A 26610-nucleotide genomic window follows, 5' to 3' on the forward strand; every position below is an offset into this window, starting at 1 on the left:
CCTGTTGTTTTTTTTTTTAAGTGTGAAGACCAGAACTAGACACAGTATTCTAAATGTGGCCAGGGCAGAATAGAAGGGGAGGATCACCTCCCTCGACCTGCTGGCCACACTCTTTTTAATGCACTCCAGGATAGCATTGGCCTTCTTGGCCCCAAGGGCATACTGTTGGCTCACAGCAAACCTGCTGTCCACCAGGACCCCCAGGTCATCTCTGCAGAGCTCACCTCCAGTAGGTCATCTCCTAGTCCATACTGATGCATGTGGTTATTCCTCCCCATGTGCAAGACTCTACACTTGCTCTCGTTAAACCTCATCAGGTTCCTCCCTGCCCAGGTCTTGTTGAATGGTAGCACAGCCTTCTAGTGTGTCAGCTGCTACTCCCAGCTTTGTATCATCAGCAAACTTGCTGAGGGTGGACTCTATCCCTTCGCCCAGGTCATTAACAAAGACACTGAACAAAACTAGACCTAGCAGTGACCTCTGGGCAGCACTGTTAGTTATAGGCCTCCAACCAGACTCTACACTGCTGATGACAACCCTCTGAGCTCTGCCAGTCAGCCAATTGTCAGTCCACCTTAGCATGCACTCATTCATCCCACTCTTTCTAAGTTTCATAACAAGGATGTTGTGGGAGATGGTATCAAACACTTTGCTGAACTCAAGATGCACAACATTCACTACTCTCCCCAGCCAGTGATGACATCATGGAAGACTACAATCTTGGTTAAGGATTCCTCTTTTGTGAATCGATGTTGACTAGTCCTCATAACCTTCTTTTCTCAGTGCTTGGGGAGGGTATACAGAACAAATTGTTCTATCACCTTTCCGGGAATGGAGGTGAGACTGGCCTGTAGTTTTCCGGATCCTCCGTCTTGCCCCTTTTGAGGATTGGAATGATAATGTCTATTCTCCAGTCTACAGGCACATCAGCCGTTCACCAAGAACTTTCAAAAATAGCAGAGAGCAGTTCAGCAGTCATCCCTGTCAGTTCATTCAGCACATGCGGGTATATCCCATTGGGGCCCATAGATTTGTGTGCATTGATTTTGGCTGAACATTCTCTGACCAGATCCTCCTTGACCAACAGGAAGCCTTGCTTTCCCTACTCTTTCTTAGTTCTAGGGTCTGTGGTTCATGAGGGCCAGTATTAGCACTAAGAATGCAGCAAAGAAGGCAGTCAGAATCTCCGCCTTCTCAGCATTCCCTTTTACCAAAGCACCCACTTCATTTAATAGCGGACCCATATTTTCCCTACTCTGTGAGCTTTTTGGGGTTCTGTAGCTGAAGGGGTCTCTTTGGTATAGTTTCCTGCAATTGTTTTCGAGACCGGTCACATATCTCCTTTTATGTAACTCAGATTGATTCTGTTTTGCACCAAGAGTTTCTGGTTCCTTGGGACTCTAGTAAGAAAGGCATTGAGATGCTGTAAGTATCATTTAAAATGATAGCTAGTACTCAAGGAGAGAATAGCACAGATAATCTCCCTTTACATTCTGGAAGCTCCAGTTTGCACAGCATTAAACCAACCTCTTGATCAGCCCACAACTTGTTACGTAGATCCTGTTCATACAACAGATTATCCCATTTTGATCATTCAGGCTATTATATCAGGATTTCCTTACAAGATAATAGTTGTATTAATCAGTTTTACTGTCAAAGGAAGTTCACATGAGAACTTCCTGCTGCATTGCCTGCACTGTGGGCAGGGCCATACAGGAGGCGCAATCACTGGTACTGAATAGGAGCTGCTTGCAGGCTACTCTCTTGCCACGAGCTGGCTGAGTTTATGCTGCAGCCATAAGATTTGTACCTGAAGTCCAGAACATCATTGCCTGTGCCACTCAGGTTAGCTCTTAGGTGGAGGAGTCAGTGATTCACCTACAACAGTCTCTCAGACATGGTCACTATAATAGTATGTAAGTCTTAAAGCTTGAGTTCACTCTTCCTCTTATTGTCCTTCAATAAATTTATCCCTCTGATGGAAAGAAACATTCTAGTTTCCAGACTAAATTTATTTCTGTGCCCACTTTGTACCCATTTATTCTATTATTCTAGTAACTATGCTATTCTGCATTGTAAGTATTTTCTCTCTCTTCTTTGCACCCCTGCAAAGCAGCTCATTCACGTCACTTCATGACCTGTTTTTCATGTGTTCTTGTTGTTTTTCTCTTTTCTTTCTCCATTCCCTTTTCTTTTCTTAGGGTCTTTTTTCTCGTATATGTTCTTACTGACCTGATGATTAGAAAAAGAAATACTTCAGATAAGATCTAGAAATGTGTTATGGACGTTGACAGTACCATTTTCTTCATAATCTCTGCAGAAGCATGTTTGCTGATTCATACCACGATATGTAGGTCACTCTGAAAGTAATGCCTCCTATTTATTTTGATGGAATCTACAACAGATACAAAGAACGCAATAACACTTTTTGATAGAGCACATTCTCAGCTAAAAAGCATTATTTTACAACATAGTCACCACCGTTAGCAGATTTGAGTGGATGAGCTTTTCTATTTAGTGGTGTTAGAGCTGTGTATGATTGCCCAGAACGTGATTTGTCTTTCATATTGCAGTTGCCTCTCCGTTGCCACCCATCACCTCCCTGTGCTGAGTGTCAGTGAACGTCAATAGGTATCATTTTTTTCTTCATGGAGGAGCTGAACTACACACCTTTGCTTTGTACTTCCATGTCAGTGCTTTGACACTTCCATGTCAGCACCATTCAGTCAGACTGCCCCTCTGCTGCCATCTATCACACAACATGTAATAGAATATTGGTGAGAAGGTTCAACCTCTACTACCATATCGCCATCTGCCTCTGGCATCATGGGCCAGCATAATAAGATAGGAGGCATTACTTCTGGAACAGCCCTCATATATTCCTGTTAGATGGCTTCATCTTATTAGTGTCTGACTAATACACTCATTGCACTCTTTCACTGATGTGTATCTAGATAATTGGGAATGTGCTACCTTGCCTGCAATCCTTCAAGAGTGGAAGCAAAAAACGACTTAGGAAATTGAGATAATCTTTTTCCAACACTTCCACATCTTGAGTTCCAATTGTAAAGTGAAATTTTTTCACAAAGAAGCCTTGCCCTTTGCATTTTGAATTTACATTTACATTTTTTGTTCTATGCTTCTGCAGATAGTCCTTACACTTAAATGTTCTCTCCTGGGAAAACCTTATTACTATTGGTACCGAAATCATGTATGAAATTACAAGGGCAGCCATAAAACTAGTCCTTGAGAATCTCTCACATGGCCTGTAAAATATCTAATTTTCCACAAAATCAGTCTATCCAAAATAGAGTTTTATAGTAGTGGGTTTAAAATAAATAAATAAGTGCTTTCTTTAAATTCCTATAATTTCTTTTTCTAATCTTTTTTTTTTTTTTTTTTTTTTTTTTTTTTTCCTCCAAAGAAATTTCATTGGAATATTCAGAATAGCCTACCTTAGGTGAACTAGCCTACCATATTTTACTTTAACTTTACAGAGTATATCTTTTTTGAACTCAAAGCCTTCATTTATGTGTACTCTTAAAGAATGTTTGGGTAATCTCAAGTAGTAATAATACAATCACAGCAACAGAGAGGACTGAATATCAAAAAAAAGCCTGTGTTTCTGTCCAGGTCCAACCTTGAATTTGAGAATTTCTGTTCTTTTTTTAACGAAGACTTTCACAGACTTTCCACAAAGTAATTTTTCCACTGGGATCCTATCAGTGCTGTTGAGTATCCTGAATAAAAAAGTTCATAAGTAAAATATGTCTCAGCAGCTGCTTTTGTACCTGCTTAATAAATAACATCTCTGAAGGCAATTAGGGCTGTTTAAGATGTTTAAGATCTATTTTTACATGGCTCACTACTTAAAGGTTCTATTTTAATGAGACTTTAAAATATGTAATAAAAATATTAGCACAGCACATAGTAATTGTTTGCAATAACTAGTCAAAAAGTCTCAAAACAGCAAAGACACTTATCATGTTATATTATTTACTTTTTTTAAAATTTAATATAAATCTTCATTTTTAAAAGCATCCATCAAGAATTTGGGAGAACTCATAATTAAGTATGGTTGTTAATTTGACAAATATTTTAAATGATGTCTCTGAGCACCACATCCAAGTGGTTTTTAAACACATCCATGGATGGTGACTCAACCACCTCCCTGTGGAGCCAATTCCAGTGTTTAACAACCCTTTCTGTAAAGAAGTTTTTCCTGATATCCAACCTAAGCCTTTCTCCTGATGCACCTTGAGGCCATTTCCCCTCATCCTGTCACCAGTGAGAAGAGACCAACCCTGCTCTCACTGTAAGCACCTTTCAGATATTGGAAGAGAGCAATAAGGTCTCCCCTCAGCCTCCTTTATCCCAGACTAAACAGCCCCAGTTCCTTCAGTCTCTCCTTGTAGAACATATTCTCCAAGCCCTTCACAAGCTTTGTTGCTGTTCTTTGGACCTGCTCCAGCACCTCCATGTCCTTTCTGTACTGAGGTGCCCCAAACTGAACACAGTACTCGAGGTGAGGCCTCACCAGTGCCGAGTACAGGGCAGGATGACTTCCCTAGTCCTGCTCACCACTCCATTCCTGATACAAGCCAGGCTGCCATTGTCCTTGGCCATCTGGTCACACTGCTGGCTCATAATTCAGCCAACTGTCTATCAATACAGCAAAGTCCCTTTCTCTTTTTCCTGATCCTGTGGTTGGCCTTTAATTGATCCATGATGGCTCCTGAGATTATCCATTTCATGACCTTCCCTGGTACCGAGATGAGACTGATAGGTCTGTAGCTACTAGGATCGTTTTTCCAGCCCTTTTTGAAGATGTGTGTCACATTTGCCAGTCTTCAGTTCTCTGGGACATCCCCAGTTAGCCAGGACTGCTGAAGAATGATGGAGAGTGGCTTGGCAACCACTTCTGCCAGCTCCCTCAGCACTCTAGGGTGCAATCCATCTGGCCACATGGACTTGTGAGTGTCCAGCTTTCGGAGCAAGTCCAAAACCATCTCATCATGGGTTATGCAGGGGCTTTTCTGTTCCCCATCCCTGTCTACCAGCGCAGGGGGGCTATGTTTCCAGGGAGTAACAAGTTTTACTATTAAAGACTGAGGCAAAGAAGGCATTAAGTACCTCAGCCTTATCCTTATCGTTGGTCACCATGTTCCCCTCTACGTCAAACAGGGATGGAGATTCTCCCTCCTCTTACTATTGATGTATTTATATAAATATTTATTGTTGTATTTATATAAATATTTATTGTTGTCTTTCACCTTAGTGGTCAAGTTCAGTTCTAGCTGGGCTTTGGCCTTTGTAATTTTCTCCCTGCATCAAAGGAAGTGTGGCCAGTAGGGTGAGGGAGGTGATCCTGCCCCTCTACTCTGCACTGGTGAGGCCTTACCTGGAGTACTGCATCTAGATTTGGAGTCCTTGGTACAGGAGAGATGTAGACCTGTTAGAGTACATCCACAGGAGGGCCACAAAAATGATCCATGAAATGGACAGGCTGAGAGAGCTGGGGCTCTTCAGCCTGGAGAAGAGAAGGCTCCAAGGTGACCTGATAGTAGCCTTTCAGTATCTAAAGGGAAGCTACAGGGAAGAAGGGGACAGACTCTTTAGCAGGGTCTGTGGTGATAGAACAAGGGGAAATAGTTTTAAGCACAAAGAGGGTAGATATATGTTGGATAGAAGGAACAAGTCTTTTACAGTGAGGCTGATGAGGCACTGGAACAGGTTGCAAAGAGATGTGGTTGATGCCCCATCCCTGAAGACCTCCAAGTCCAGGCTGGATCAGGCCCTGGGTGACCTGATCTAGCTATGGGTGTCCCTGTTCATTTTAGGAGAGTTGGAGTAGATTACCTTTAAAGATCCCTTGCAACTTAGAGGGTTCTGTGATTCCATGTTATTTGTGAATTCTTTCTGGATGTAACAGCTGTTTTTAATAAGGCAAGCACAAAGAAAGATACAAGATGACTTATAACCAATCACTAATCACTTTTGCTTTCTGATTGTTGAGACTGTACAAGATATTCTCCACTTATTCCAATTCGCTCCTGAGCTGTGCATTTGACTTTTATTACTTTATTTGAAGTTTTTAAAATAAAAATATTTTGGCAAATATGTAAAGGAGTCTTGAGATTGAGTCCGAGACTTTACTGTACTGTGGAAAATATACTGAGTTTCCAAACAAGTTTTTCAACCAAAAGTGAACCAAAAAACATCTAGAAGATGTTAATAAGCTAAATTTGGGGGTTGTAAATGAAATTTACTTATGAAAATTAATCAAGTAACTTACTTCTTGTTCTGTATCACTTTGACTGTACTTCTGTTATTTCTATTATAAAACAGGCATCTCTTTGAAATGCCATTATTTCAAAACATCTCTGTATTTTTTTTTCCTCCAAAAGGGATGAAACAAGTTCTGAAAAACTTATTTTTTCTGTAACCTGGCCACCTCTGATTGTTTGCCTAATAATTTCCATATTGGTTTCTTTCTTCAGGAAAAAATAATTCTTTAGTTTTAGTAGTGGATATAATTTTGCAATTTAGTAGTGGATATAATTTTGAATTTTCCATCTTCAAAAAGGGCTGCAAAACCTTTAAATTGTACACTAAGCAATGTGCTAGTTGTTCCTAATGCCATTTAAAAGAAGTAAATTTTTCGTCAATAGATTTCCACTTTTCTTTCCCCCTGTTATTTTTTTTTTTTTCCAAGAAAATGCAGGATAACATGTCATGTTGTTTTCATATAGCAGCTGTGTTGCCAGATTGCTCTAATGCCAGATTTGCATAGCCGAAATTAAAATACGTACACACAGCCACACGTCGAACAACTGTCTTTTGAGGCTTTCGTCACAACAAATGAGAAATCCACTATTGTAATACAAAAAATTTGCATTGCAACATGATCTCCATGTGTGGATAATCTATTTAATACCATACATGTTAGTATTGCACAAGAGCAAAAAAAGGTCATCTTTTAAAGTTCAAACAAATTCAGGCTGCATAAAATGTGGATCACTGTGAGTGAGTCTTTATTATCAGCTTCTTACCACTATAGTTACAGGAATTCTTTGCTTGTATAAGTGTGTTTTCAGAAGGTTTCAAATTTGAGTTTCAGATTCACTATGCTGTTCTCATCTATCATTTGACCTCTGTTAGATTAGCTTTCCAGTCATGTATTTAGCAGTGGAGAATAAGCTACTTTCTGTTCCAATAAGACATTTGCTTCTTGGAAACCACAGCACCCCTTTCCTGCTCAGGCACATGGCAGCTTTAAGCAAACTTCAGTGCAGTGATTTAGGATACTTTTCCTTCTGTCACAGTGAACTCTGGGCATTATTCCAGTAAGTCAGAAATAGAGCTAGTAATGTCAGTGTTCAGATTATCTCATTAAACAGTACATGAGCAGGAAGAGAAGAGAGACTACAGATTGCAGAAAAACAAGAGGCATTAATCACAGTGTCCCTATCTACTGAAGCATAACAAATGGGAACAGCTGGTCTCCAATAAGTCTACATGATTTTAATTGATGGAAGCTGATAAGGGAAAAAAAACCACACATATACACAGTAAAAGTATGTGCACATACATGAGCACATACTCATAGAAATGTTTGGGTTTTGTTTTTTTTTTGCTTTGAAGTCAATTTCAGAATTTCAGTGTCATTCTGAACTAGAAAATTAATCAAAGTAGCTTAATAGATATTAAAATAAAATTGATTTTCAACTCCTTATAGTAAGAATGGGTGATAGAAACACAGATTTCTGCATATAAAGGACAAAATTCAACCTGCTCATCTTTGAGGTTAGTTGGAAATTTCATTTTTGAAACTATGTGATTTTGATGCAAAAGCTGCATTTTTAATTTATAGTTTCTTTGTTGGGTGAAAGGATGGAAGGAATTCTACCCTGTTTTTTATTTATTTATTTATTTGTTTATTAACACAACACTTTCAAATGCAGTTAAAGAAATGAATCAAGAACTTTCTCTTCTGGGAACAGCATTGTTATCTTTAACCCTTCATTCTTGGTTTTTCTTTCACTGCAAAGAAATACAGTGGCTGTTCCTGTGGTCTGTATTGTCCATCACTGATTCAGTGCTAGACACGGGAGTTCCATCTTTATTTAACCTTGAAAGAAATTAATGGCAAGCAAGTGATGTACTACATATAAGAAACAATGATTTCACAGGTTAGTAGATGAGAGAAATCGTGTACAATTCTCTTTCCCCTAAAGATGAAAGAAACAGTTTACCAACACTGCTTCATTAATTTGTTCACTTCACTAATTCTGGGAAGCTTTTTATTCCTGTTTTTGTGTTGTCAGGACCTGGAACTGATATCAAAAACAAATCAAATACCAATGAAAAGTATGCTGATTTCTTCTAGCATCTTTTTTCTTGCTAAGAAAACAAGTTCCAATGTTGAAACTAGAAATAATTTCCTTATCTTTTTCCTTGGCTCCAAGCCCAGTGATTACACTTGTTCAATCTACTGCATTGCTATTGTGTAATACTACAGATCTAGCTGTGCTGAATGTGTCACTTTTATTGTCTATGATCTTACTCTCTATAAGTATGCAGGCCAAGTTTCTCCGACTTGCAGACCATGAGTTGCCTGCAGCCTTGAAGAGGTAGTAACAAGGCCACACACAAGATCATAAACTTTTAACATTAATATAGGATTTTTAGTGATATTTTTCATAAGTCTTTTCTGCTTGAGTGCAAACTGGGTAGGCAACAATGGAATGCTGTAGAGGGGAAGGTGCAGTGCAATGCTAACTCTGCCTCTCGCACCTGCCACACAGTTGAATCAAAACCTGTGTGTATTGTGCACCACATGAGCTTGTGCTACTTTGCAAGAGATCACCAATAGCAGTATTTGAACCTATCTACATGTGTGTGTCTATGAAGACATGTGTTTTTTGTTATTAAGCAGACACGTAAGTTTTCTTTTTTAATTACTAATCTTGTATTATTTTATAAAATAACTTAATAAGTTGTTCTCATTCACTGTGGAAAACATATCCAGAATACTCATACCGTGCTGACAGTTTTTGTAATTGTCAACATCTCAAAAAGCTCACAAAAAGTAAAATCTGCAATGTTTTAATTAGTTTTGCAATACGTATTTGATTAATGTTTCTGCTACTCTGACCAGATGAGGCAATAGACAAGTAATAATAATCTAAACAAAAAAGTGCTAACTTGCTAATCCAAGCATGCTGAAAGTGGATTTGCAGAGGATGCACACTGTGCCTACATTTATTCACTTTTTTCCTCAGAATTTGTAAATTCTCTGAATTGTGCATTTATTAACTTTTTTTTCAATCAACTTTTTTTATTTTTGCATGAAAGTGACGTAATAATTTAAATTACTTTCTATTAACTGCCTCTTGTACATCTTATTTTTGTGTAAATACAATATTTCAGTAAAGGACATAATGAAAAATGTATAGATCTTAAACACTTTGAAAGCAGCAGTGGACCACCAGCCAGCTGATCAGTCTAAATAATTTCAGAAGAATAGCTGCAGAGGCTGTTTTACTTTATCAAAGCATTTTTCAAAATGTTTATTATGTCTATCAGCATCATTTTAATAAAATTAAACTGTATATACATCAAGTCATAATGTTTTCTCAACTTTTTTTCTAAGTGGAATTTATAGAAGCTCTGGATGTGTTTGTGTGCAAATAGAATCCCTTTGTTATGATGTATTTGCATTTAAATTACATTTTAGATATGAAATTCTGATTTATTGGACTTCAGCAATCAGTAGGGAATCTTTCACTGTTGAAATCTTTAAGCCAAGATAGATGACCTTTAGTAAGTTGTTCTAATTGATGCAATAATTATTTTGAAGAAAACCTGTGTTCTGTATTCAGGAGAATAAGAGAGGAGCCCAGAACATTTATTTCTTAAATTACAATCTACAGATTAAATTATCAGTGTTGTGCAAATAATGACCATGGAGCCAGGAGAGGAGCTGTAATCACTCTCACTGAAAGGTAGTCTCCTGAGGCATGCTTGACTTTTGTAGGAAGGAGATTGGCTTCCTCAGCAGCTGAACTTTTCAGTGCTGGGACAACACTGGATGTATGACAGTATGTATGACAGACTTCGTAGTTCTTGAGAGAAGGTGAGTGGCCAGGAGCACAGCGGGGCTTGCATCCATCAGTTACTCATGTTCCTAAGGTTAATGCTCCTGCAAGTTTTGTTTTCCTCTTCTCCTCTTCCTGTTTGAGCTCCCTGTCTGTAAAATGAGGAGATTTCGTAGAATTGTAGATGATCCTAGGTTGGAAGAGACCCATGAGGTCATCAGGCCCAGCTCCTGACTCCACACAGAGCCACCCAAAAAGCTGACCACACGAGAGCGTTGTCCAAATGCTTCTTGAACTCTGGCAGCATGGGGCCATGCTTGCTTCCCAGAGGATCCTGTTCCAGGATCTTAGCACCTTCTCAGTGAACATTTTCCTGATATCCAAACTGAACCTTCCCTGTTGCAGTTTCATGCCATTCCCTCAGGTTCTATCGCCATCACTAGAGAGAGGAGCTGTAGGCCACAATGAGGTCTCCTCTCAGTCTCCAACTCTCTGGGCTGAACAAACCAAGGGACCTCAACCGCTCCTCATACATCTTCCACTCCAGATCCTTCTCCATCTCCTAGCCCTCCTTTGAATGTCATCTATTCAGAGAGCCTAGAGAGTGTAGTTTATTTTTATAGATTTCTGTTGGAGTATTCGTGCAATATTTTGTTTTTAGTAGGAGCTTACAGAAACTGTTCAAGTGTTCAGTGTTAGGCATAAGGGCTGCACATATTCTTTGTTTTTCCATACATAAGATTATCAATACAAGTGGAAAAAGCGTAGTATAAATTCACTTGCAATTTTGATGTAAAGTGATGAGCAATTAGATAATTAAATTGGAAAAATTGTTCTTCATTCTGAAAGAAATAATTTTTTTTCTCCCTCCTTCTGAACCCATGCCCCAGAAAAAGTATTCCAGGAAAATTTTGCATATTAAAAGCGGAAAAAAATAATACAACAGAGACAGAAGTAAATGCTCTGGAAGTCATATTTTATTTTTCCTAGAAGAGTATCATTTGTGCAAAAAAGATTATTTTAAGCCATCCGAGTGTTCTTGCTAGTATTTCAGAGAACATAGCAATCTAAATTATTTTAACATTTCAGTATTATACACAATGAAATCTTTTTGGTCAGAGTTGATAGACAGTACGTTCTGAAAAACACACCTTTTCAAGGGCTGCTACTTAGAGTACGTTCCTTTTAAAATGAGGTTTTAATTTTTGACAGTGCCTCTCAAAATTAGACCATTGTTTCCCTTATGTTGCTTATACAAGTTTAGAAGCAATCTCAAGACTTAAATACATTTTGACTGATATTAGTTTGTCACCTGTTTAGTTTTTTTCAATTTATTATATTTTATGTTCTACTTTGGGATTTGGTTATGTTGAAAAACTGATATATCTTAGCGCATTTAGCAGCACAGGAACACCTTTCAAGATATCAGCTCATATTTCTCACTATTTCTTATCATGATTGATTAGATTCATACCTCATACCTTACTCATACCATATCTTTGATGCTGGCTTGAGGCTAAGAATGTATAATATCCACAATTCAGGGTGGCTTTCTGTAAGTGGTCAATGTTGAGCGGATTCTGAGGTCTCCATTTAATTGGATTCCATATTACCTCAATCAGATTGACAATCTGATTAAATTTTTGCAGAAACATTTCATACTTGCATAAATCACTCCAAACCTGCCTTCTTAAGAAGAAAAATAGATTTCTTTCTTTTTCTTTTTTTTTTCTTTTTTTTTTTTTCTGGTAAGTTGATCTTTTGTAGAGGTGTCAAAAGACAGTGTAATTTGCTTCTGTTATATATGTCTAGTATAGGGATTCCTTTCATCCAGAATAATTCCAACAGTATGAGACAGCATTGTTTTTTGTTGAAGAAATTATTGTGTACTTACTGAAATACAAGATGATCATTAAAAACCCGAGTCTCAGTTCAAAGCTTTTAAGCCTTAAAGTTAATATTCTCTCTAAAAGTGAAAAGTCAATAGTACATAAAATAGTATGCATTTAATTTACATAATGAAAAAGGAAACTAAATTACTACATAATATAGAAGAAAACTGTGCAATGCAGTATGAAAATCATGTGGATTTGTTTGGTGAAGCCTGACATTGTATTGTAGTAAAATGCCTAATAATTCCATAACTTTGTGCTCTAGTATGCATTTAATTTTAAAAATATAGTTGTTACACACAGTGTATATAACTATGTTTCTGTTTTGAGTACAGTCTTTTAATTAATGTGTCTGATGGTTTAGTGTTTTTTGGGATTATTTTACAGTTTTCTGCTTTTCTTTTTAGAGATAGCTAGGGAGGTCTTGCTAGAAGAAGATTCATGATGTAATTTTCATTGTGGAAAGAGGAATGCAAATAATATTTTCTTATCTGGCTGTCATATACGACTATCACATCAAAATGAAGTTATTAAAGAGGAAGTAATTGAGCTTAAGACAATAGTAAATTTTTTTGTTATTATCTTCATTCTTTAGCAACATTTCTTTCTCTTCTCGTTAACCATACTATATATCGTAGGTACCAGTAGCTACAGCAGCTGGATATCAGATAGACCAGTGGGAAAATAATTCTTGTAACTGTTTGTCAGTGACAATGGTCACCCTCAGAGAGTTGTGGTCAGTGGCTCAATGTCCAAGTGGAGATCAGTTATGAGTGGTGTTCCTCAGGGATCAGTGCTGGCACTGATGCTATTTAACATTTTTGTCCACGATGTGGACAGTGGGATTGAGTGCACTTCAGCAAATTTGCAGATGAAACCAAGCTGAGTGATGCAGTTGACACATAAGAGGGAAGGAATACTATCCAGAGGGATTTGGACAGGTTTGAGAGGTGGGCCCATGCCAACCTCATGAAGTTCAACAAGGCCAAATGCAAGGTCCTGCGCCTGAATCAGGGCAATCCCAAGTGCAGATACAGGTTGGGCACAGAATGGCTTGAGAGCATCCCAGAGGAGAAGGATTTGGGGGTTTCTGTTCATGAAGGCTCAACATGTGTATTTGCAGCTCAGAAGGCCAACTATATTCTGGGTTGAATAAAGAGAAGCATGACCATTAGGTCGAGGGAGATGATTCTGCCCCTCTGCTCCCATGAGACCGCACCTGGAGTAATGCGTCCAATTCTGGGACCCCCAGCACAAGAAGGACGTGGAGCTGTTGGAGCAGGTCCAGAGGAGGGCCACAAAGATGATCAGAGGGATGGAGTACCTCCCCTGTGATGACAGGCTGAGAGAGGTGGGGTTCTTCAGCCTGGTGAAGAGAAGGGTCCAGGAGGACTTTATCAGCAGCCTTCCAGTACCTGAAGGGGGCCTACACAAAAGGTGGGGAGGGACTTTTTATAAGGACACATAGCAACAGGATGAGGGGAAAAGGTTCTAAACTGGAAGAGGGTAGATTTAGACTAGACATTAAAAGAAATTCTTTACTGTGAGGGTGGTGAGACATTGGAACAGGTTGCCCAGTGATGTTGTGGTTTCCCCCTCCCTGGAAGCATTCAAGGCCAGGCTGGATGGGGCTTTGAGCAACCTAGTCCAAAGGGAGGTGCCCTGCCTATAGCATGGAGTTGGAACTAGGTGATCTTAAAGGTCCCTGCCAACACAAGCCATTCTATGATTGTATGGTTACTTTAGTCTGATTCTGCTTTTACAAGCAAGATCTTGCTGTTGAAACATTATGTCCTTGAAATTTTAAACGGAAGATAGGCAAATGGAGGTAATACAAAAGCTGGAACATTAGACACCCGTTTGATTTGATGATTATTGTAGCGGAACATACTGGAGATTATAACATAGAAACAAATTTTAAAAGGAAAACCAAAGCAATCTAGCATTGTCTGTGGTGATTTTGAGACTATATTTCATAATTGTATTATTGGACTCAGCCTTGTACTTTCAAGATCAAGTTTTCTGCCATAAACTACTTCCTGCTTGTGAACTGATTTATCTGAGTACTGAAATTCATTGTGATACTAGACTCGAACTTGCTTAGGCTGACAACTCGATTGCAAGAATTTGGACTGGAAGTATTCTAGTCAGCTAGAAGTCACTTTGTAACTTTGTCACTTTGTTATTTCTCAGTCTCAAGAGAGCCATTTTCAACACTTTGAAAGTCACAAATTTTATTTTCTTATAGCTTAATAGTTTACTACAAGCAAGTGCTGAGTGAACATTAATATGAAGTGAGTAAGAGAAGAGTATCTCAGCCAGTAACTAAGGAGGTTTTTGCATGGGCTGTAACCTAACAGCGCACACATATGCTGCTTTGGAGTGCATGAAAGAGAAGAAGAGCTAGTATAGAAATACAGCAGATAAAAATTCAGACTCAGTATGAATCTAACCAAAGCGTAACAAATGATGCTGCTAAAAAAAAGGCAACAGAAATTGAGATGTTGAAGGATCCAGGGAGGCATAAAAACAAGCTTAACATTTGTAAAACTAGGGAGTGAAAAGAGCAGATTGCTCTTTGAATCTTTTATGAACAGAATAATGAAGCTAACAGGTTCCAGCAAGGGATATGTTGGTGGCATAAATCTCCTGCATTTTTTTTTCTGTCAGATACTTGTTGATTTGACTGTGCTCACTGTGTAAGTACAAAGTTTCTCCTTGAAAGTATTTTCATTTATGCACATTGAACTGTAGTTCTCACTCCCAAATCAATTCTCTTGAAAAACTTGGTTTGTTCCCAACTAAAGGCTGTGGAATTATTGCCAAAATTAGGTGAGTAATGAGAAAATATAGCCTTGTGCAAATGGAGAGAACAACGTTTATATCATACTTGAGTATCACTTGAATCAAGAAAACAAGATTTCCATCTCATTCCTTTGTAATGAATTCAGATTGTTCTAGCATAAGAAATTGAAATATTTATTGTCTTGAATGCTGTTTGTTTATGGGGAAGGGAGATGTTAGGAACAAAAATTATTGCATAGTGATTACATCATGCTTATATATAAAAGCTGAAATAGCCTGACTGTGGAATCAAATGCTAAATGTAGTAACATATGACATAGCAGGCAAAACAATCACTTTTTCTCAAAATTATTGAGGCTGTATCACCAGATCAGATAAAGTTTCAGCCTATCTAGATAGCATTTTAGCAGCAGATGGTTTTATATCTCCTATATTTTTTTTTTGCTTGCATGTATGCAATATTTGTATAATAACTGTAATAATGAAAGGAGCCTGAATCTATTGATTCAACGTAACTGAAAATTTCTATATATATTATCATGTGAAACTGCCTTGATGTTTTCCAAGCTAATATGTTACTGGCTCATCACCCTGTGGGAATGATACAAACACAGGATTCAGTTGTCTGTGATGTAATGTTTAACTGCACTCAGTATTGCTATTATCTAGTGCCCTGTTCTCCTGGACAGCCAGTGAAGTGAACACTTTCTTGTATGAATGATGGTCAAGTGATATGACATTTTTACCCCATTCTTAATAAAACTGGATAGTATGGCCCTGTTTTGTTTCAGGTTATCTTTTATGATTTTTCTGCAGAGGATGTCCAAAACTGGACATTCTTCAGAATGCTGTGCCTGCTGTTCTTTCTTGAAGTTTTAAAATGGAAAGAAAAGTTATTTTCTCTATAAAAGTGTTTAAAAATTTGTTTATATGGTGTTCAGTCAGTTTTTTTTTGTTGTTTGTTCTGTTTTTCCTTTGCAGAATTACTTACTGCCATCTACCTTTCCAGAGTAAATGGCTTTATGTTGGAACAGAGCGGGGAAATACACACATTGTAAATATCGAGTCCTTCATTCTTTCTGGATATGTTATCATGTGGAACAAAGCAATAGAACTGTAAGTGCAGATTTTTTTGTATTTGTGACTTTCATTGCTGTCTTCAGAATGCTTTTTTTGTTTTTTTTGTAAATGAAAATGCTATTTGGGAGCCTGTTTAACTTTCACGTACCATGAAATGCAGATAATCATTACTATCATAAATTCAGACTTTGATATCTTCATAACTATGTATATCAACATATAGGGGCTGCTCCAAAAGTAATGCTTGCTATCTTTTATGTCATGTTGGCCTATGAAGTCAGAGGCACAAGGTGATGGTATGGAGATAGAGACTGAACCTTCTCACCAATATTCCACTACATGTTGTTGCCATGGGAAAGATGGCAGCAGAGGGGCAGTTTGACAAAATGCCGTCTGACATGGGAGTGCAGGGGAAACAAAGTTGTGTCACTGAATTGCTCCATGCAGTAGAATGGCACACACTGACTTTCACCAATACTGACTGAACGATTATGGAGACCAAACAGTGAATGTGAGCACAGGGAGGTGGTGGGTGGTGCATTTCAGCAGTGGTGACAACCATAATGTGTCACTTCTGCTGGTGTAGATTTTTATCAGCACAGCGTGCAGGCTCTTGTTCACTGATGGTGAAAATGCACAGCTAATGGTGGTGACTTTGTTGAAAGTTAGCATTTGGTAAGTAAGAATTTATTCTATGAAATAGTATTCTTGTGCTCTTTGTAGTTGTTATCATTTGCATGAAAATAAGTAGGAGACATTACTTTCAGAGCGACCTATGTATACTGATATTCATATAATTATTTTGTCTGCCATCACTGCGTTTCCAGACATCATCCAAGGAGAACAGTGGAATATTATTGGCCCTAAGACTTCATGAAGAACTTTGTGAAAAACTTTTCTCAATTGAACAGCAGAATTATTTAGATGAGAAAGAGCTGGAGTTCTCTGGACCAAACCTCCTGCTTAAAACAGGGTTAATTTCAAAGTTAAATCTTGCTCATTTCAGGACCTGATGATCTTTATGCAGAGTTGTTGTTGAACTGTTAGGAGAGGTAATGAACTAATGTTGGTGTCTGATAAATGACAATTCTCTGACAGGCTAGCTCAGGTTACCTGTGCCATGTGTACGAAATGGAGGGAGACGTAGAAATCTGACTGGGATAAATCTATGTTTCATGCAAGTAAAAACCTTGGCAGAAATGAAAAAGTATTTCTCAGTTGTTTCTTCTGTGAAATTCCGTAAAGAAAAACTGCTGTTGACAAACTCATGGTACTTCATGCACTTTCTGAGACACTTCTTATAGAGAGACAGCTGTAACCTTAGGTAGTGAACTGAAGTTAACCAAGCTCAGTGAACAAGGGCCATTATCTGAAAATAATACATTTCTTCAATGAAAAATGTGAGAGAAATAAGGGCTGTGTACCAATAAACTTCAGTATGGAGTTGTTGAGATAGGCTAGCTGCAGAGGCTACTTCTCTAGAACCTTTTAGTGAACAAGCAGCCTCTCTTATCTTCTTTGCATTGCTTGTGCAACAGTGTATTGAAGTTTCTCAAAATTTTTCATCCAAAAAGCTGTTAAGGATAAAGATGACCTAACATTTACGCCTTGTGACTTCAGCTATTTGAGGATACTGTGTGTGATTACAGTAATTGTTTCTTCTTCTAAAAAGCTGGCTTGTCACTTACTGTTTGATGACAGTTGAGCACAGGTATTCATTGCTTCTATCAACCTTACAAGTTGATCCCTATAAGAAGTATGCTAGTCTATGACTGTATCCTCTCCATTTGATCTCCTCATGTACTTCTTGGTGTTGGAAGAAGTTGTCACTGCCTGCAATTACACAGGTAAATAGAGGGATACTGTGTGTCCCTGGACTAATTTTCTGCACTAGAATAAGAAATTGGTGGGCAGTGTTGATGTTTGCCACAGCAATCCCCCTTAACAGCTGCTATGGCACTGCTAATATTGAAGCTATGTGACTTTTCCTGGTAAACTTATTTGACCTCTGTCTGGAATATGAGATATGGCTACTACTATATCTCAATAAAGGGTTAATTTCAATCCTTCCAGTTTTCTTGCAGGAAAAGATGTAACTTTTAGATTACTTTTTAAAGGAAATGCTATGAATTGTAAGTGTATTTGGTAAGCATGCACTTAGTAGACTTTCCTTTATGATTATGATTTCCTTTATGATTTATCCATTGAGCTGTACTGTAGAAAGGGCAATTTTGTCTTGGGGCATGGATATATTCTAATATTTTAGTTTTTGTTTTAATCTTCTAAGTTTAGTATAATTTATGCACTTTACTTTCACGTGAGCGTGTAATAATTCATGTTGAAGGCCTCTCTGGAATTCTCTGGACCAAACTCCTGTTTTCAGTAAGATGAATTATAAACTGCATTGTTCATAGCTTTGTAGGCTCATAGGGTCTGTTGATGTTACATACTTTCAATGACGAGAGAAAGTAGGAAAACACAATATAGGTATGATATCAGGAACGGCTTCAGCATTTTCATGAATGAAGTCATGAATGAAGGTAACAGTGCTCATAACGTTGTTTTTCATTCAGAGATACATTATATCATTTTAGAGTATGGGGTTATTTGATAAAGTTAGTATTGTCCATAAAGCTTGGAAACAGTTTACCTTCTGTGCAGGTATATCTGTGTCAAAATTATTGGCCCAGTAAATTGATTGCTCTGATGCTATATTCAAGTTCTCTCTTTCAGTGGAGGCTTAAATAGAATTTTCAGTGTGTCAGATTTGTGTCTGGTCTGCACAAACAAACCTGAAGGAGAGGTTTTTCTCTCTTCATGTAACTCTTATCTATAGTTTCTAAAATTGCAGGCAAAAGCTACCAACATAACTTTGCTTCTTTTTAAAATCTCTCCTCATTTTTTTCACTGTCTCATAACTGCCTTTGATGGATTCTCCATGAATTTTCAGATCATGAATTTACCTCAGTTATCATTAGAGTTTCAAGCTTTTGCAGTGATAAACTATAAGAGATTGTACTGATTAATTAAAAAAAAAATCTGAAATGCTTAAACTTTGGTATGTTGAACTATATATTATTACATCTTAGTCAATGTAAAACCAGATTACAGATAATTTTGTGAGTTGAAAAAAAAAAAAAAAACCAACCCAAAGAAACAACAGAACACAAAACAGATGAACAAAAAGAACCAGCCAAAATTTCAGTTCTGTTACTGTTTCAGAATACTGAGGAGGGCCTATTTTGCTATCACTATGGCCAAGATAATCTGAATACTCGTGTTGTCATTTCTCCCATTTGGAAAACACCTACAGACTATATTCTAGGTTTTCATCATGGACTGAATTTGTCCCTGCAATGCCATGATGATGTTGCTTGGTAAATCATACCATAAATGGTATTGTATATGTGGGGAATATAGGGAAAATAGGGAATGTAGAAAACCTATTCTAGTAATTCATGTTAGTCTGTTCCTATATCTAGCAAGGTTTCAGCCACACAAACTGTTTTCTGATGATTTTATTTCCAGAGAACACAAATACTGAACCTCTGAACAAAAGAAAAAAATAAACAATGCCTGCCAGTGAGGCCTATCAAATAATTGCAAGAATTTTTTTTCTAACAGTGATTCTGTTGCAGAGAAAGAGTCAGCTGAAGAGGCTTAGTGGGTTGAAGACCTGAAGAGGGAGGACCTTCAGCGGTATACTTTTTAGACTGTTCACAGAATATAGTAGATTTGGTCACCTTGTCCTGCATTGCTATTTTGACTTATAAAGTTAGCTTTAGGTCTGAATTTTTTTTTCTTTCAAAGTTTGTTACTATTTGAGATTTTTCTTGTGTATGTGTCTATTTCTGTGCCAGAAATTACTGAAAGAACTGTAGAGTTTTGAAGAAGTCTTTTTTCTCATTAGGGTCCATTTAGAAGTACACAGTGGAGAAATACGTCAAACAGATGGTCGAAATATTATAAGTACTATCATTTTATAGGAGAGATTATACAACCAACTTTAAACAATATATATTCTTAGTGAGAAACTAAGGCCTTAGTAGACGAATATTGCAAAGAAAATTAATTCTTTTTGCTTGAGATGATTTTCAGTACTGAACATAACTGAATCTATTCTAGAAGCTGAGAAAAAAAGTGGCCCTGATCTTGTCTAGAGCTAAGAAAGAAAGTTAGAATATGGGGAATTTTGGTAACATTTTTGCTAGCATTTGCTCTAACAGCACTGGTCTTGGCCATTACTGTCTCATGCATTGTCACTATCCCTGGCCACAAGGAAGCATCTTTTTGCCTAACAGTGAAGAATAACTCAAAACTTTTTCATTTGTCATTTCTGTGGCATGTAGCAGAGCTAGTACTTCACCAGAGGTGTTTGGTGCTTGTGATACTGCTTGGTCTTCTACTCTCTAGCAAGCAAACTGCCACTCTCCTTTCCTTTAGAATATTTGGAAATAGGTCTGTAAGAGAGGAGTAGTCAATAAGCCCAGCTTGTCACTCCATTTACTCCAACCATATTGACATTTATTTTCTCAGCCTGTTTTGGATTGTCACCTGGTGTTTTGTGGAAAAACAGAACTTCCTAAGAGCCCATTGGTTAACCTTCAAAAATGATAAATCTACATTATAACCTCTTGCCAAGCATGCGGGTTTCAATGCTTGAACACACCATTAACTAATGAATGAATAAATTAAAGTTGTCAGAATTTACGAGATTTCGCGCATCAAAGAATTGGGACAACTGGAACTGAGTTATGGTAGAGCCATAGCTACTTGATGTTTTCTTCCTTGGCTCTTTCCCACTGGGTGTGTTGGGAGGGACACAACTGATCAGGAGGGGCAAGAACATACTGGGCAGCAAGCTGGCTGGGCTTATCACTGGAGTTTTAAACTAGATTTGATGTGAGAAGGGGATGTACCTCTTAGTGACAAAGGAAAACCAGAGAACACTGTCACTTTAGGAAGAAGCAGGGAAAAACGTCAGATTTGTCCCAGAGAGATTTGGAGGGCTGCTCCAAGAATGTAACATCGCCTGTAGCGCAGCTGAAGTGCCTCTACATCAATGCATGCAGCATGGGAAATAAGCAGAAGTTGGAAACCATTATGCAATTAGAAAACTATGACCTAGTTGCTATCACATAAACATGATGAGTCAAATCACACTGTGAAGAGCTGTCCCTGAGAAACAACCATGACTGGGTTGAGAAACACTAAGTTAAAATTAGTGACCAGGCCAAAAAAGGACTTGTTGGTTGAGATCTACTGCAGGCCTCCTGATCAAGGGGAGGCTGTTGAGGAGGCCTTCTTGCTTTAGTTGCACAATGTGTTGTGCTCACAGGCTCTCGTCCTGATTTCAGCCAGTAAAGATACCTGCTGGGAAAACACCTTAGTAGGCTGCCAACAATCCAAGGGACTTCTAGAGTCTTTTGTGGATAAATTCCTGGTCCAGGTGTTGGACATACCAACCAGACATGAAGTGTTACTAGACCTGATGCTCACCAGCGCAGAGTAGATCATTAAGGAGGTTAAGATTGGAGGCAGTCTGGGCTGTAGCAACCATTCCATGGTTGAGTTTGTGATCTTGAAGAACATGGGCGTGGCAAAGAGCAGAGGCAGAACTCCAAACTTCAGAAGAGCAAGCTTCAGACTGTTTAAGGAATTATTGGATGAGATCCCCTGGGAAACTGTCTTTAGAGACAGAGGATTAGAACACAACTGACATGTCTTTAAGGATACCATTCCAATAGTGCAAGAGCATAAGAAATCAAACAGAGGAAGTAGGAAACTATCATGGCTGTGCAAGGACTTGCTGGTCAAACGGAGGGATAAGAAGGAAATGTATAGACAGTGGAAGCATGGATGGGTGGCCTGGGAAGAATACAGGGATGCTATCTGGGCGTACAGAGATGGGATCAAGAAAGCCAAGGTGCAGATGGAACTGAAACCAATGAGGGATGTGAAAAATAACTACAGGTTTTCTACAGGTACATTGATCAGAAGAGACAGGCCAAAGTGAGTGCACCCACAGATAAATGAGAAGGGAGAACTGGTTTCAACAGACATGTCGAAGTCTGAGGCACTCAGCAAGTTCTTTCACTCGTTCTTCACTAGCAGTCAGGTATCCCATGCCTCTCACATCCCTGAACATCTAGTAGGGGTTTGGAGGAGCAAAATCCCTCTCACCATAAGGACAGTGCAAGTCTGAGGCTGCTTCATGAAGCTGACTGTTATGCAAGTCTATGAGGCCAGATGACATGCATCCCAAGGACCTGAAAGAACTATCTGACATGGTTGCCAAGCCACTCTCCATCATATCTGAAAAATCATGGCTGTCAGGTGAAGTCCCTGGTGACTGTGAAAAGGGAAACATCACTCTTGTTTTCAAGAAAGGAAGAAAGGAAAACCCAGGGATCTGCGGGCTGGTGAGCCTCACATCTATGCCTGGGAAGTTCATGGAGCAGATCCTTCTGAAAGAGATGTTAAGGCATATGCAAGATGAGGAGGTGATCCAAGGCAGCCAGCACAGCTTCACCAAGGGCAGATCATACCTGACCTATCGGGTGGCCTTCTGTGATGGAGTGGCATCAGTGGATCAGGGAAGATGAACTGATGTTATCTACCTGGACTTTTGCAAAGCCTTTGAAGAACATCCTTATCTCTAAATTGGATAGATATAGATTTGAAGGTTGGACTACTAGATATTTAAAGAATTGGTTGGATGGTCAGGTGGACGCCGGTCATGAGAGGTGTCCCTTGAGGATTCTGTCTTGGAAGTGGTGCTCTTCAACATCTCCCTTTGATGATGCAAGCATTGGGATTGAGCACCCTCAGCAAGATGGTTGTTGACATCAAGCTGAAAAGTGCAGTTTCTACAATAGAAGGAAGGGATGCTATCTGTAAGGACTTGGACAAGCTTGAAAATTGGCCCATGTGAACTTAAAGAGGTTCAACAAGGACTAGTGTAATGTTTTGGATCCAGGTGATCAGAGGTATGTTTTCATATAGACTGGGAAAAGAACTCATTGAGAGCAGTCTTGGGGAGAAGGACTTGGAGATCGTGGTGGATTAAAAACTTGACATGAGGCAGCATTATGTGCTTGCAGCTCGAAAGTCCGAGTGTATCCTGGGCTGCAACAAAAGTGGAGTGGCCAGCAGAGAGAGGGAAATGATCGTCCTCTTCTATTCTGCCATTGTGAGGCCCCGCTGGGAGACTTGGCTTTTCATAGAACTTTATAGAGCCTCGTTTTCTCAGTCACTCTAATCTGCACTCTGCCTAGTATTTGAGGAATTCTGTGCTCAAGTATTTCACTTATGCTTTATTTTCTTCTACTGCTTCCTTATTTTTGCCTTTCTCTAGGGCTTAGATCTAATTGCTTTCTACATGGTGCCTTAAAACCAGCTTGAAGAAATGCCTATAATGAAGTATCTGGCATCAACGTAGTGTGTTCCATTCACAATGACTTCATATATGGTTGGTTTCCCAGAAGCTATTCATACTTTCCATCTGTTAGATCTCTGCTTTTGTTTTTAATTTAATTCAACAGTGTTTTTATTCTCAATATGACATTTCTTAATGACAACATCCAAATTTCCAATCTTCTTGACAAACCAGCTCTAATAGCAGTGAGTGGAAACAAAATGCAGTATGTATACTATAGTTACATGAGGCAAAATGTTTTTGTGTGTACACATTTTCACATGCAATATAATTTGCTAGATGAAAGTAGCAGTTACTGTAGTTGTAGCTCCAGTAGTGTTTCATGAGTTCTGTAAACTAACTAAATTAGCTAAATAATTGCTTTATATAATCCTATTTGTAGTGCAGTCATTATGTCTACCCTTAGGAGAAATTGTTTATAGAGCCTAGTGACTGGCAGCCCCTTTACATGCAACACTGCTCTAGTGCTCCAGAAAACATTGCTGTTATTTGCTTGTTAATGCTTTTCTTGAAGATACAAGAAGGTGCATGTCAAGTAAGGCATTGATCTACCTTTGGCATATTTCTTGTTCATCTTAATGTGCGGCATGGACAGCTAGCTTTGCGTTCTTAGCCACAGTCCTGTACTAGGGCAGAGCAAATATCACTTCAAGAGAAGCAGGAAGGTGGAGATTTATCATATCCCTCTCTTATATCCAGCAAGATGTTAGGTTCAGAGGAATAAGGGAAAGACCATGCAGAATGGAGAAAGTTAAATCTCATTCATTTTTCTCTCCTGTTCCATCTGAAGTGGAATTTTGTATATCATATCAGCATATCATTCCTGAGACATGTCCTCCAACATGGACTGCATGTCTCTTGCAAAGCCAAACTAAAAGCTTTGTGCTGCACCTTGTGACTATTCTTTGTTGTTTAGACCGAAGAGGAATCAGTTTTGATGCACAAAATGCTTTGTGTGATGTGGACAAAAAGCAGTATTTCTTGGAGCACTGGAAGTGCTAGTGCAGAAAGACTTCCAGGGAGCAGGCTTTGCAATCTTAGAATGCTTCAGTAACATCAGCTGTCATCACTCAAGAAATTCCATGTGTAACGTTATCTGTGATAGCAAATCTGAAATGAGTTTTAGGCTGCCCAATTGTTCAAAAAAAAAATTCTTACTCATTTCCTGACAGAGTTAGTACTATGACTGCCAAACTTAGTAAACACTGTTTTCTTCTACTTGTATGAAGTCAAAACTGACAGCTGTTGAACAATTAAGGAATTTATGGTGGGTGGACCCTTGCTGGCTGCAAGACCCTGATACAACCACTGCCTCATTTCCCTGCCTCAGCAGTTTAGGGGAAGTAAATAAGGTGGAAAAGTTCATGGGTGGAGGTAAAGACTGAGAGTTTAACTACCAGTTACTGTCAATGGGCAAAAGAGACTCAATTTGAGGAAAATAAAATTTGGTTTATTGCCATTTAAAAATAGAAGTGGATGGTGAAAATTAAGACAAAATTTAAAGCAGCACAACGGGATGTGGAATGGGGGGTTGCAATCAGTCTATAACAATTTGTCTCTCTTTCCTCATACTATTTTTTCCTGCATCATCATGGGATCTTCCCATGACCTAGTCTTTCAGGAGCCTGAGTGGGATCCCCATAGATTGTAGCTCATTCTTAAATACCCAACTGCTTCATTGTGGCATCCTCCAGAGGCTACTGTCTGGAGATATGGTCCTCCTTTAGCTGCAAATGGACAACCTAATTGACCATAGTCTTTTTCATGGCCTACAGGGGAACTTATGCACCAGCCCCTGGTGCACCTCCTGCATTCCTTCATTGGTGTTGGTGTCTGCAGGGCAGTTTCTCACAATTGTTGTCATTACTCCTTACTGCCTGTGCAGCATTTCACCCTTCTTAAATACATTTTCCCAAGGCACCTCAAACTTTGCTACTGGGCTAAGCTGTGTCCTGCATTGGGTTTTCTGGAGCTGTCTGTGTCCAGCACAAGCCAGCCCCTGGCCTTTTCTCACAAAGGCCACCCCTGCAGCCTCCACACTACCAGTACCTTACATCCTACACCCTGTATTTGATGCAAATGAGCTAACAAGAACTGAATCTAAAACTGCTGGTGTAGGTGTGAAAGCAGAAGAATGCTTCACTGACCTTTTTGATGAATAACATACCTTCTAGACTAAAATAATAAAATTGGAAGAAACTTGACCTAGTTAGTTATAATACAAAACAACTACTTTATTACAGTACTGAAGAGTAAGGTAATATAAATATTAAGGTAATGCTTATATGCAATATAGAGGAACAAGAATGCAGAAAAATAAAATTTCCTAAATTGGATGTACAGGCTGCTGTGATTGGCAATGACTTTACAGAGATTGTATGTGAAGCACTTACTCAGCAAAATTGACCAAATATCTAGGAGCCTCATAAATAAAACTCATTTTACTCCTAAAACAACAAAAAAGTGTTGAATCTCATTAAAAGCAGGATGAAATTTTATTATACTTTTTCAGATGCAAACATTCCAGGATCCTCCAACTACTGTGGTACAGTAGATTCAAGACAGAGAAATGAGGTAGGAAAATGTGTTGTATGAGTGACATTACTCCTTTTAGCTGAAGTCTCAGATGGAAATCAAAGAGTACTTCCTTGGAAGGATAAGATAAAAGTAAGACTGGTGGTGAAAAACAGTTTTGTATCATTTTCAAAGGAGCTAGTATCCTGTGTGGCAATAGAAGTATAACTAACCTATCATTAGATGTAATGTGGAGCGGCTGCAGCTCTCATGTAACACTTTGCTTCCACTCAAAACTAAATGAATTTGTTCTTTAGTGAGCGCTACATATACATCTTAAAAAGAAAACAGTGCTCGGGCAAATGTATCTAAGTTGTTCTTGACTTTTACAACTAGCACATACCAAGAGCAGCTTAGAAGGGATCACCCTGTGTCTTAGAACAGTACACACTTTTCCTTTCTCCCTCCATTTTCCTCAGTTTTGCTAATGTTCCTGGTCAAATACCAACACCTGTATTGCCAAGCTACTCAGTCTGCATAATGGTCAGTTCGGTGGGTTGGAATAACTGTCCAAAACCAGCATGTCATGCCTGCCTGCATCGTTTTATCTGTTGCCAGCTGATGTTGCCATGACTGTTTGCTTGGCTCTGCTCCCTCTTCTGTAGCACTTGTCAACAAGGTTTGTTGTCTGACTAACTGGACCATTTTTAACAGTGAGGAACTGCCCATAGAAATGCAAAAAGGGAGAGAAAAGTGGATTCACAGTGTGTTGGAAATGGTT

The 26610-nt window shown here is 38.7% G+C and overlaps 1 protein-coding gene across 2 annotated transcripts in view; it reads left to right on the forward strand.

Annotated features, from left to right (window-relative positions):
- STXBP5L (syntaxin binding protein 5L) overlaps positions 1-26610 on the forward strand; it is a gene marked incomplete at both ends in the record, with an annotated part of 176517 nt that overhangs the window by 69118 nt on the left and 80789 nt on the right. For both annotated transcript variants that reach the window (XM_079546881.1, XM_079546882.1), the window contains one exon: positions 15779-15913. In XM_079546881.1, the coding sequence (XP_079403007.1) occupies positions 15779-15913 (135 nt within the window). The remainder of the gene's footprint in view (positions 1-15778; positions 15914-26610) is intronic.

The sequence above is a fragment of the Tetrao urogallus genome, assembly GCF_951394365.1.
Source record: "Tetrao urogallus genome assembly, chromosome: 1".
Taxonomy (NCBI): Eukaryota; Metazoa; Chordata; class Aves; order Galliformes; family Phasianidae; genus Tetrao; species Tetrao urogallus.